The sequence below is a fragment of the Perca flavescens genome, chromosome 21 (genome assembly GCF_004354835.1).
Source record: "Perca flavescens isolate YP-PL-M2 chromosome 21, PFLA_1.0, whole genome shotgun sequence".
Classification (NCBI taxonomy): Eukaryota; Metazoa; Chordata; class Actinopteri; order Perciformes; family Percidae; genus Perca; species Perca flavescens.
Window position 1 is genome coordinate 14,210,399 of NC_041351.1, and position 11,891 is coordinate 14,222,289.

Genomic DNA, 11,891 nt, shown 5'->3' on the forward strand with positions numbered 1-11,891 from the left:
CTGGTGGTGGTGAGCAGCATTGGAAGCAATTTTGGATAAGAGGGTTGTAACTTTTCTGAGAACAGGCTGTGCGTAAAGCTCCACATATTTTTGTAAAGTCATATTACATTATTGTGTGTGCATTAGACAAACTTTCAGCCTTATGTAGTGAGGACATACAGTAGGCCTACAGGATGAACAGTGATTATAGAGACAGCTATGTTTGCAGAGATAATGGGGAACTCAGAGGTTGTGTGTGTACAGAGGAAAGTTTGTTCCAAAAGATTGTCATGTGTGGCTGCAGGGAGGGTGCCAACTCGCTCTGTTTTATTTTTTCCCCACAGTGTCATGCAGGTGCTTCTTGGAGGGCAGCTGACAGTCAATCACCTGTTCAGCTTGTTCTCAGAGTAGGAAGAGGCAGGGGAGAACTAGGCTGTGATGGATGATGTTGAGATGCTTTAAGCTATTGACCTGAGAAAAGTGGACCACATTTTGAGCTATCAGGAGAAATGCCCCATAAAAGCATATCAATATGGCCCATCAATACTGCTGCAGAAGGTTACCTGTGAATCAAAGGCTTTATCACTGGGTATGAGCATGTGTAGATTGATTAACATGCTTGAATGTACAGTATATCTGTTGAATTGGGATTTTGCTTAAACAATGTAGACATCACATAAATCACTGACAATAAAGACATAAGAGTAAGACAAAAAAAACAGATACTCTTAAACCAAAAAATAGTTAGGGTTAGGGTTTCCATCTGTTAGGCTGCACTTAGGCACAGTGGTGTTTTGAACTTAAGCATGCTAATATGTTCAGCACATATAATGTTGACCATATTAACTGCTGTAGTTTAGTATTTTAGCATGCTAACATGCTCAGAATGATGATGCTAACATGCTGATGTTTAGCAGATATAATGCTTACCATGTTCACCATTGGAGTTTAGTATTTCAGCATACTTAACATGCTTGCAATGATGATGATAACATGCTAATGTTTAGCAGATATGTTTATAATGTTCAACATGGTAGTTTAGTTTTTTTTAGCATGCTAACATTTGCTAATTAGCACTAAACACAAAGTGCATCTAAGGCTGATGGGAATAGTAGTTTTGCAGGTAGGTTATTTTGTCATAAATGAATGGAGTTAGAGGAAAAGCCAGGGGATCATTAAAATCAGTAGAATGTTTGTCTGTAAAAAAACCAAAATATCCATCAAGTGGTTGTTGAGAAAAGACTATGGACCAAACACAGACATCCCTAGAGTTTTTCATATGCATAGGCCTAAATTAGTTAAGTGCTGTGTCAGGGTATCCTGCTGGTTCTGTTGAGAAGGGTGTTTACTCGTGTCACATGTCATCCTCCTCTGTCTCCTCTGTCGTTTCTGACTCTCTCTACTATGTCCGAAAGAGGCACAAACAGTAAAGGATTTAATAAAATATGTGCTGGATTACTCTCACAGCCAGACTTACCCATTTAACATCAGGAGGATGTACATTTGTCGGTGAATTGTAGAGATAAGCAACTGCCTTTCAGTTTTAGACCTTAACATTCAATAATTACAACAGCCTGGTGATAGTGTTCCCAAAAACATATTTGGATTTTTCCAGCTTTCAATTAATCCTAATTAAAAAATCGGCCAACAAAACAGACATAATTCAGCTTTATTCTACCAACTTTTTACATCAGTCGATAAAAATGCTAATGCTGGTGAAGACTTGAGCCAACATTAACTATGCTTATTTTTCCACAGCCACGGACATTTGGAAATTGTTATAGCTGAAATCTTTTTTGCACAGTGTTCTCGTCAGCTATCAATTATTAAGAAGTCTGCTGGACTATTTAGTTTACTGCATGAATTAAAAGGAATGAGGAAGTTCAGTTTAAGGACAAGCTAGAAAATCTTAAAGTTTGGACATCTCGATTACTAAACACACTTCAACATATTTGTGTGGCTGCCGCAATGCCAAATAAACTAAACATTTGTATTTCCATGTCCCACATGTGCTGTAGGAGCTGCTTGACCTTGCATGATATACACATCAGATTGTAGTATAGTTCAGTAGAACTTTGATCACATTTGATGTCATGGCTTTATATTAGAGTACAGGGATCTGCTTTGAAGTCGTCCACCCGCTGCCCACAGAACAATTGAAAAACAGGTTCTTAAGACTGCCGCTTCGATCCTTCACGGCAGCAGGATATCTACAGTATATTCTGGTCATTTTCATGTGTGTGGAAATAAGAAGAAATATACAATTGTATTGACTTCAGGAGGCTTTCAAGCTTAAGCAAAAAGGTAGTTCTCATAAAGTAACATTTAAGCAGTTTTTTAAGTAAGTAAAGTCTATTTATATAGCACATTTCACAGATAAATACCACAAAGTGCTTTACAATAAATTGGAAAATGATAAATAGAAGACATCAGAATACAAGTAAAACATAAGTATATCAAATCAGACAGCCATAAAAGCCCATGTCTAACTAAAAGCCTTTTGAATAGCCAAGTCTTCAACTGCTTTTTTAAAACAATCAACAGCATTTGAACAACATAAAGAGAGTGGCAGTGCATTCCACAGCCTGGATGCCACTGCCTGAAAAGATCAATGCCATCTGGTTTTAAATTGAGTGCGGTGGATCACTAACAATATCTGACCTGATGACCTCAGACACCGGGAAGAAGTGTGACACTGTATCAGGTCAGACATATAAGGAGGAGCTTGTCCAGGCAAGGCTCTAAAAGTAAGGACCAGAATTTTAAAATGAATTCTAAAATGAATTCAGTGAAGTGATGCGCGCTCTTTTGCTTGTGTGAGTTAAAAGCTTCGCAGCGGAGTTCTGAACAACCTGCAGACGGAAAAGCTTTCTTGCTCAAACATATAAAAAGACTGTTGCAATAATCTAAACGAGACGAGATAAAAGCATGGATGATCATTTCCAATTCAGCCTTCGACAACAAAGTTCAGAGTTTTGTAATGTTCCTCGTTGAAAGTAGCAGTTTCTGATTAACTGTTTGGCGTAATGCTCCAAGGACATCGCAGAATCAAAACCAACACCTAAATTCCTTAGACGAGCCTAAAGCACCAATATGCTGCCTAATCAGTGGGACACTACTTTCAGAGGCAATAATTAGTGTTTCCGTCTTATCTAGGCTCAACAGCAAATAGTTGTCACTTAACCACTGCTTGATGCTAGTCAAGCAGTTTATCAAGGACGACAGTTTATGGAGTTAACTATCCTTAAAGGAGCAGTACAGCTGTGTTCCAGATTATTTAATGTGTGTGTAATTTGCATTGGTAAATTACTATTCTTTTCACAACAAGTCTGAAGCTTACACTTCATTAACAAGGTCACCAATGTACAGAGTCAATTGTAAGTGGAATATGATGCTTTTTTTCCCATCAAATATCAAAGGTCAATCCAGTCCAGTCCATTATACATCAATGGACACAGAAGATGAGATACAGTACAGGCCAAAAGTTTGGCCACACCTTCTCATTCAATGCGTTTCCTTTTTATTTTCATGACTATTTACATTGTAGATTCTCACTGAAGGCATCAAAACTATGAATGAACACATATGGAATTATGTACTTAACAAAAAAGTGTGAAATAACTGAAAACATGTCGTATATTTTTGATTCTTCAAAGTAGCTACACTTTGCTTTTTTATTAATAAACGAAACAATTCCACTAATTAACCCTGACAAAGCACACCTGTGAAGTGAAAACCATTTCAGGTGACTACCTCATGAAGCTCATTGAGAGAACACCAAGGGTTTGCAGAGTTATCAGAAAAAGCAAAGGGTGGCTACTTTGAGGAATATAAAATATAAGACGTGTTTTCAGTTATTTCATACTTTTTTGTTAAGTACATAATTCCATATATGTTCATTCATAGTTTTGATGCCTTCAGTGAGAATCTACAATGTAAATAGTCATGAAAATAAAGAAACACGTTGAATGAGAAGGTGTGTCCAAACTTTTGGTACATGAATTAGTGAGTGCTGTTTAAATTTGTGAAACCTTTGTAAAATAGTGTGTTAAATCTGTAATATTCAGCCCCTCCCCCACTTATTGGTTTCCTTTCTGGTTACAGGAGTAGTTCCCTTTCACTCAGTCCTGCCCGACAACGGAGGGAAAGTAATTACTTCAGGACCCCACCCATTTCCAGAGGGAAACACAAAATATCAACGAATCTCATTGATGGATCCAGAGTAAACGGCCTGGTCTACAAACACTTGCAGGAGGACGATTCAACAGACATGGAGTCCATAAGAAGGTGAAACTTTTTCTTTCTTTTTTTTGTTAGTTTTGATGAGTTTGTTTGATCCTCAAAGAGGAAATTGTCTTTGCCCCTTTCTACACTGATGTCAGATAGCCGGTTCAGTGATACTGAACCCTGGACTAACTGAGGTTAAGTTGGAGTGGCAGAAGGATAATTTTGGGAGAAATGAGTTTATAACTGAAACGCTCACAGTTCAAATCCGCGAAGTAGCTTATGAAATCTGATCCGGGGAAATAAATGAGATCTGCTGTGCCCTCCTTCAACTGGGACTGTCACAATTAATTTGGAGAACACACTTGATCCCAACTGCTCAACAGTATCATGGTGCTGGGGAAGTCCAGGAAATGAGTCTGTGTGTAATCCACCCTACACTTGCCATTGGGTTGTTGCTGTGAATGAAAATGTGTTTTATCTGTAGGGTTTTATCAACAACAGTGCTCCAAAGCTAATTACCAGATGATGCATGAGTGAATGCATTTCAAGATGTCCAGAATGGGTTGATTTTGGCTAATGCTCTGTCTAAACAAGCTGAACATGGAGCATTACTGGGTGACTGCAGTCTTCTAGAACAAGACCACATATTGCAAAAGATTCATTTCAGGCATTAGCACATCTTTAATTTTCATCGTGCCCGTCCTGATGTCGAGTAAGGACAGCGAGTTGCCCTATTTTCATGGCTATCAAAAGTGAAGCACAGCTACTGCCACTGTTTCAGGAAGCATTACAAGCAGAGAAGACTTTTGGCAGAGCCACCTCTCGCCAGTTGGCTATCTGGGGGCTTAAAATAACTAACACATTTCAAAAGTACAGTCTGATGATCCTCACTGGCATGGGTTCAGAAAAATAGCTTGATGTGAAATCCTCCCTGACACGTTTGTTATCAAAGAGGGATGTTTGCCAGTGTTCTCAAGGAGGGAGGATATGATCCATGTAGAGACAAAGTATTTTAGTTGAATCTTTTCTTTTTACCTCAACAATCTTTTACAGATTATAAATAAGATTGATTGTTATGTAACATATACCAAAGCTGGAAAACATTTATCTTTCACTGTTTCAAGAAGAATACAGTACATGCATAATATAAGGCTGGCATTTTTCTCTTAAACAAGTAGCACTAAAAGCATTACATTATTGCAGGTTTTATTTACAGATGCAGAGGAGAGCATATTCAAGCCTGAGTAAGGCAGTCCTATTTAGCATATGACTCAGGAACAGCCTAATTTGCTGTCAGCATGTGCAACTTGAGCGATGTCACTGTTCTCAGAAACGTTTGTCATTAAAGCAGTAATGTCCCTCGTGCATTCCACGCACTTAAAAGTGCCTTGCAATGTTTTTATTAGCTTGCCAACCCGATTGAGCGCTGCAGTGGCTTGTAAGATGCACTGCAAGCTGCCAAACTCTTTATGTGACCTATTTCCATAATTTACATTTTTAAACAAAGCTCCATGGAGCTCTGCAGTTCTTTCAAATGGTTGTGCGGGGAGATCCTCCAGGACATAACAGTTTCCCTCTTAATACACATACACACTTGTGTGCACACAAAGAATAACAAATAAACAAAGTGCTGAAGAAACTAATGAGAATTCCTTTTTAAAATCACAAAGGCGGAATCTTGTAAGCTATAGGCAATTTAACCTACCACAGCGTTTTCAAGTGTTTAGGAGAAGAGCTGAAATGAGAGGGCTTCTCATCTTCTTGGGGATAAGATTGTGTTTGTACAGTTAAACATTTAAGATCTCATTAGCCATTGATAATTCCCTTGCAGATACATCAGTCAAGTACATTTTGCTGGCCTACAGGAGGTTGAGATGGCATTTTTCTCAACTTACCAGCCATACAACACGCTACCAAGCTTACAACCCCCTCCTCCTCCTCCTCCTCAAGCACCCACCTCTCCCTTGTTGCCATGGATACACCCTCTCATCTCTGAGAATGAGAAATGGGAGCTCGAAAGGAGAGTGAGAGAGCGAGAGAGGGGAAAGTGAGGGAAGAAGGAAGATTGTGCAGAGATGATGAGAGTGCAACGAAGGAAAGATGGAGGCACAGAGTGCAGAAGAAAAGTGTTAAAAAAAAAAGAGACGAGAGCAGCAAGCAAACATGAAAAAAAAATACTCTGCCATGTTTTCCATTTTGTGACAACAAATACCCACAGGATTTGTCAGTTTCATTATCCAGTGTCAAAACATATATTTACCCATCACAGATAAGGACAGAATTGAAGGCAAATTTGCTTTGGGAGTTATTTTTAGATATGTTTTGATCTGCCGGATTTACCTCCAGCTTGCCATTGCCCTTCTAATACCGAGGGAGGAGTGGGAAAGTAATTCAATTATTTAAACTTGGTTATGCTACAAACAGTCTCTGAAGGCTGACAATAACACTGGCTGTCTCCTAAGGCTTTGCCGGGGTGATTCTAAATGTGAATTGAGTCTTCAGTAACAATATTAACTCTTGTGCACATTCAACTCCTATACAAACTTACCCACTTGACTCTGGATAAGTTTCCCTGCTCTGCTGTATTATTTTCATACTGAACATGATGCCTTTCAAGCTTGTCGGCACTGATTCGTGATACCTCACTCATACCTGATGGTTGAATGCTTCATCATGCAAACATACACGGTGAGACTCTCACACCTACAAAAACGGGATTCACCCCACATGTCACTTTATAGAGACAAATGTTTCATCACACATGTTCAAGGAGACACATTTTTACCACGTACTCACACAGACCAGGGTCAAGAATTCACCAGCTGTGCTACTAAAGCCTTAAATCTCCGATAAGGCAGTCATGAGAGAAGGATTTCTCAGTTAAACAATCATGCAGCAACAATACAGACTGCCCATGCCAAGGATTATGAATAATTACACAAGATTATGAATGAACAATTCCTAAATAATAATTGTGTTGGTGAAAGATGATTTTTTTTTTTTTTGCAGAACAATAAGGGGAATGAAATGGTAAAAAGCACAAAACAATGGCAGCTTTATCACCATATTCTTTATTACTGGCTCTCTTTTATTGCTCTTAGGAAATGAGTGTCTTGGACTTAAAGGTCATAATATTAAATGACTTTGTCTCTCTTTCTCACCCTGCCATTTCTATTCTGTCTTCTGCCTAAAGGTGTGATTCTGCTGGTGGAAAGGTTGGTGCCTTTCTCGACAGGACTTCACTCTCTCACTTTGCAGCCCGAAAGGGATGTACCGAAGTCCCGTGCACCCGTCTTGATAAGGGAACAACCTACCTTCCACCTTCCCTGCACACCCGTTCGGTGCCCATCATCCCCTCACTCCAAGCGTGTGACCTCGAGGCGGGGAACGTGGACACCAATGAGCAGAACCAAGGGGGGCTCCTCAAGTGGCACCCCGCGCCGGCCGGTAAGACAGCAGTGCCCATCAGCAATTCTTCCTCACTGCCCTGTGAGACTGTTGTGCTGGCACCTGGTGTTATACCCAACAGTGTCAGCCCTCCTGCCACCATCACAGTTACACTGGGGTCGGGGAAGAATCTCAGCACTGCACAAACAACCTGTTCCATTGAAATTACTGTGAAACTCGCGCAGGAATTAAAACAGAAAAGCCTTTCCAGCTACATGAAAATGTCTGGGTCTCACAGCAAGATCCACTGCGGTGACACAAACACTCTTGAGGCTGGGGCTGTGCAGGAGTCAGAAGGGAAAAGTGTCCAATATTCTGCCAGAGTTCTGCACACAGGCGGTGGGACCAGAGGTTTGAAGGCAGCAGGCCAAAGAGAAGCCCAGGGACTGTGCCAAGGTCAGATGTCCCTTGCGTATGGAGGCGCAAACTACTCCTTGGCCACCAAAGGACCAAGCTGCAGAGGAACTGGAAACGCTTATGCCAAGCCCTCTACAAGCTGATTGGATTAACTCTGTAAAGCTTCAAATACACTGTTTTCCAATAACTGTATACCTTTGCTGGTGGCACAGGATGATTAGCAGGTGGGACCATCTGTGTGGCCACACAGACCAATAACAGATGGTTGTCGATTTTGAAGGAACTTGAACAGATTGAACTGCAGACGAAAAAATTATTGATACAACAAAAGACATAAAATTATAAAGAAACAAAGACAAACACATTGTGAATACATGTGACTCAGTAAGGAAAACGAAACCGTGACTTGAGTGGGAGCTTGACTTAAACAGTGTATTGAAAAAAAATGCCACTATTTAAAAGGAGCTTCTACTTAGAAACCAAAATAGTGTGTCATCTCTATGTTGTTTCTCTATTGTAAAGAAATGAAATTATATATGTCATATAATATATGTCATATAGACGTATATATATTTGACATACAATTGTGACAAAATAAAGACTAAGATAACAGTGTTAATTAAGGGCTTTATTCATCTCAATCCATTTTTTTTTATTTATATGAAGAATGTCTATGCTTGTTTGTAAATGGTTGCCTAGAATATATTGATAATCAATATAAACACCAAAGAAGTTCAAATCACATCTAATATAAAATATGCCAAGGTTAGGGCAAAATTAAATCTCAGTTTTCCCTTTATCTCCATGGCAACAGACACTTGTATCATGCACTGAATTTAATCATGTACATGTTAAGCTATCCCCCATACCCCAACCCTAAAAACAGCCACGCTAATTAAGTATAGCTTTCATTTTAGTTTCAGATATAGGCAGCTTTTTAAAACAAGGAAGTGGAATGAACTGAGCGGAGGATAATAGTTAAAGGTTTGGTGATGGAGCACTAACACTGTGGATGTTAAGAAAAAGGTATTTCAGTCTATATTTTCAGTCATAATTCCCATGATGCACTGTATCCTGTATCTATAGGCTATAAACACAAAAGATCAACTTCACTGTTTTGAATTATAATAATGGCCATGGGGATTGTGGATGGAAATGAAACAAGTCAAATGCAATTCTTTATTTTTGCCTCATTTACGTCAAATTCAGTATATCTGAATTTCCTCCCTTTCAGGCTTGCAATGACTGCTGGTGAGGTAAGTTGTACAGGACTTACAAGTGGGTATTATTGAGACTTCTTCATCACTGCGCTGCAGAATAGAACCATCTTGAGTCTATAAGAAGGTTTCTATCAAGATTAAAACAAACTTTATTGTTCTTCAAGGGATAATTGTGCCAAGACAGCTGCATTGGAAACAAAAAATTACCATCAATAGAAAACATTTAGGATTCTAAATACATACTGTTTTGGCTAGACAATTCACCACACATTTTACTGAATTTTCACGTTTACAGATTTACATTTACCCTGCAGTGTAAGACCCAACGCTGAATGTTAATATAACTGCTGGATGTGTAAATAAGCAACTGTTTGTTTGGCATATCAACTTAAAAAGGGATGTGTCAATGTTGTGTTCACAACTTGTTTTCACAATCTCATAACAGCCAAAGAAAATGGTTTTGCAGGTTTAACTGGTCTTCTTAACCTAACTGATCTTCTTACTTTAACAAAAACTACACATACATGCAATAACCAATATTAACACATCACACCATAAATTATGACACATTTATCCTAAACACCACTGTTGTAGTCAAATTTAAAACTGGAAACACTGATGAAATGATACATTGATGATCGAAATCTTTTCCTAGTGTGGCACTAATGACAGGCCAGGCAGATATGAGGAAAAAGGATCGGCCTTTGATCACAGCTCGTACTAAAAGCCTGAAACACTGTTTGAAGCACCAGTCGAGAGAGTCGCAAACTTATGCTGACTGGGTTCTTCTTCTGAAAAACGGAGCCAAGGGAGACAGAGAAGACCCGCCTGAAGTTGCGATGACTTGGTTAACTATAGTTGTTAGTGTAATGAAGACAGAGGAAATATGAACAGTGTGAATGAGCTTCAGGCACGGTTCAGTCAATAAAAAAATATGACTTTCATGTCACATTGTTTCACGTCATTTAGGCCTTTAATAGGGATGACAATACCCATTTTCCAAAAGATATGTTTTCAGGATCATGAAAGAATTTCCGCTTTTACATCAACGGCAACAGGACATCTTAGCCCACGCTTAACAAAGGCATGAAGCCACAATTGTGGATCCATTTGTGGACAACATCAGAGGATGCTGACTTTGTGTGGGGGCGGCAACGCACACAAGCGAGGATGAAAATGAAGAAGATTAAAAAGTAAGTGTTCTCATTACCTGAAGTGGGCCAGGTTTGTTGAAGGTGGGGCCCTGTAGCCATCCGATTAATCCTCACTGGTGTTGACTCTTTTATGTTTCCAAGGAATGTTGCACACACACACTGGTCTCCCTGGCTCAGTGTGAGAGGAATACTGATGTGCCAGAGGTGCAGGGGGACAGTGAGGTTCCCCACCAGATGGCATGGAGATTATGAGGACAGCAGGCCAGCATGTGTAATGCAGCATGACCAGTGTGGATATCTGCTAACATCTCTCAGCAGCTCCCCTCAACGTGGGATATCGGGTGATATTTAACATATCCAGTGGCCGTGTTAATACAAGTGGCATTTTTTTTTTTCCTGTAATTAAATATGATTTGCTTGGTTTTCAGTGACAACTCAGCTGACATGTGGGTACAGCACATTTATCAGTTCAAGCAGGATATCCTACTGTACAACCCAACCAACAAACACCAAAGGGATGATAATATTCTGTCTGTGCACAATGCAGTGGCTTCTTTCTAACATTAATTCATTTTTAATGTGGTACACATTACAAAGTTTCTTATTTAGATTTTCTTGCCATCTGCCTTATATCTCTTTCTAAACAAACAAAGCGTCTCAAAAATAGAAAGTTGCACCAACTCTACCAGCTGTACTGTCCAATGTTGGAGGGGAGGTGGGATTCTGTGGGCGTATACAGAATATGGAGCTCTCATAAAGCTGTTGGATCCCTCTAATATTAAATATTTTATAACTGCATAAGAGCAATGGTTTATAGCTATGCTAGCGGCATGGCTCTTGGGTTGGCAATGTCAATTAGTAACTCCACCATGAGGTTCAAATTTGGTATTTTTAATGAAATGTCTTCAACTATAAATTTAATACAGGCATTCATACCCCCCTCAGGATGAGCTGTAATACCTTGGAGGTTTCCTTTGGTGAAATTTTCATTAAGCGCCATCATCAAGTCAAAATCTCAATACTTTATGATCAAATACCTGTAAAACCAAGACCAAGTCCCAACAGCCTCAGCTGTAGTTTGTGTTTAGGGCTAATTAGCTAATGTTGGCATGCTAATGCTGCATTCATGTAGTGTAGGAAAATTCATGTAAATGCCACCCCAAGTTGAAAGAGAAATGTAGGTACACAACTTGCCAACTTGACAGAAACATGGCAGACGAAAGTAAATGTTGGGTTTAAGAAAAATTTTATTCATTCCCATATTACATACATATCATTATTTTTGCTTACATGTAATTTGTAATAAGGCAATTCGTTTGTAGCTGCTGTACCATGAGCTGCTGTCCATGTAGAGTGACCTCGTTAGAAAAGTTATTCATTAGCTTTAACCCTGATAACAAGTCAGGTAAAGCAATATTTTTAGTGGTTTTAGAGAATGTACTGGTGCAGCAGCAAGCCTGCAACAAAATCACTAACATAAAGCTTCAAACTGGAAATAAATACTGGA

The 11,891-nt window shown here is 39.3% G+C and overlaps 1 protein-coding gene across 3 annotated transcripts in view; it reads left to right on the forward strand.

Moving 5' to 3' along the window:
* LOC114548452 (uncharacterized) overlaps positions 1–8,599 on the forward strand; it is a 336,064-nt gene extending 327,465 nt beyond the window's left edge. For all 3 annotated transcript variants that reach the window (XM_028568420.1, XM_028568421.1, XM_028568422.1), the window contains 2 exons: positions 4,084–4,266; positions 7,400–8,599. In XM_028568420.1, the coding sequence (XP_028424221.1) occupies positions 4,084–4,266; positions 7,400–8,153 (937 nt within the window). In that variant the 3' untranslated portion in view covers positions 8,154–8,599. The remainder of the gene's footprint in view (positions 1–4,083; positions 4,267–7,399) is intronic.
* The last annotated feature ends 3,292 nt before the right edge of the window (positions 8,600–11,891 follow it).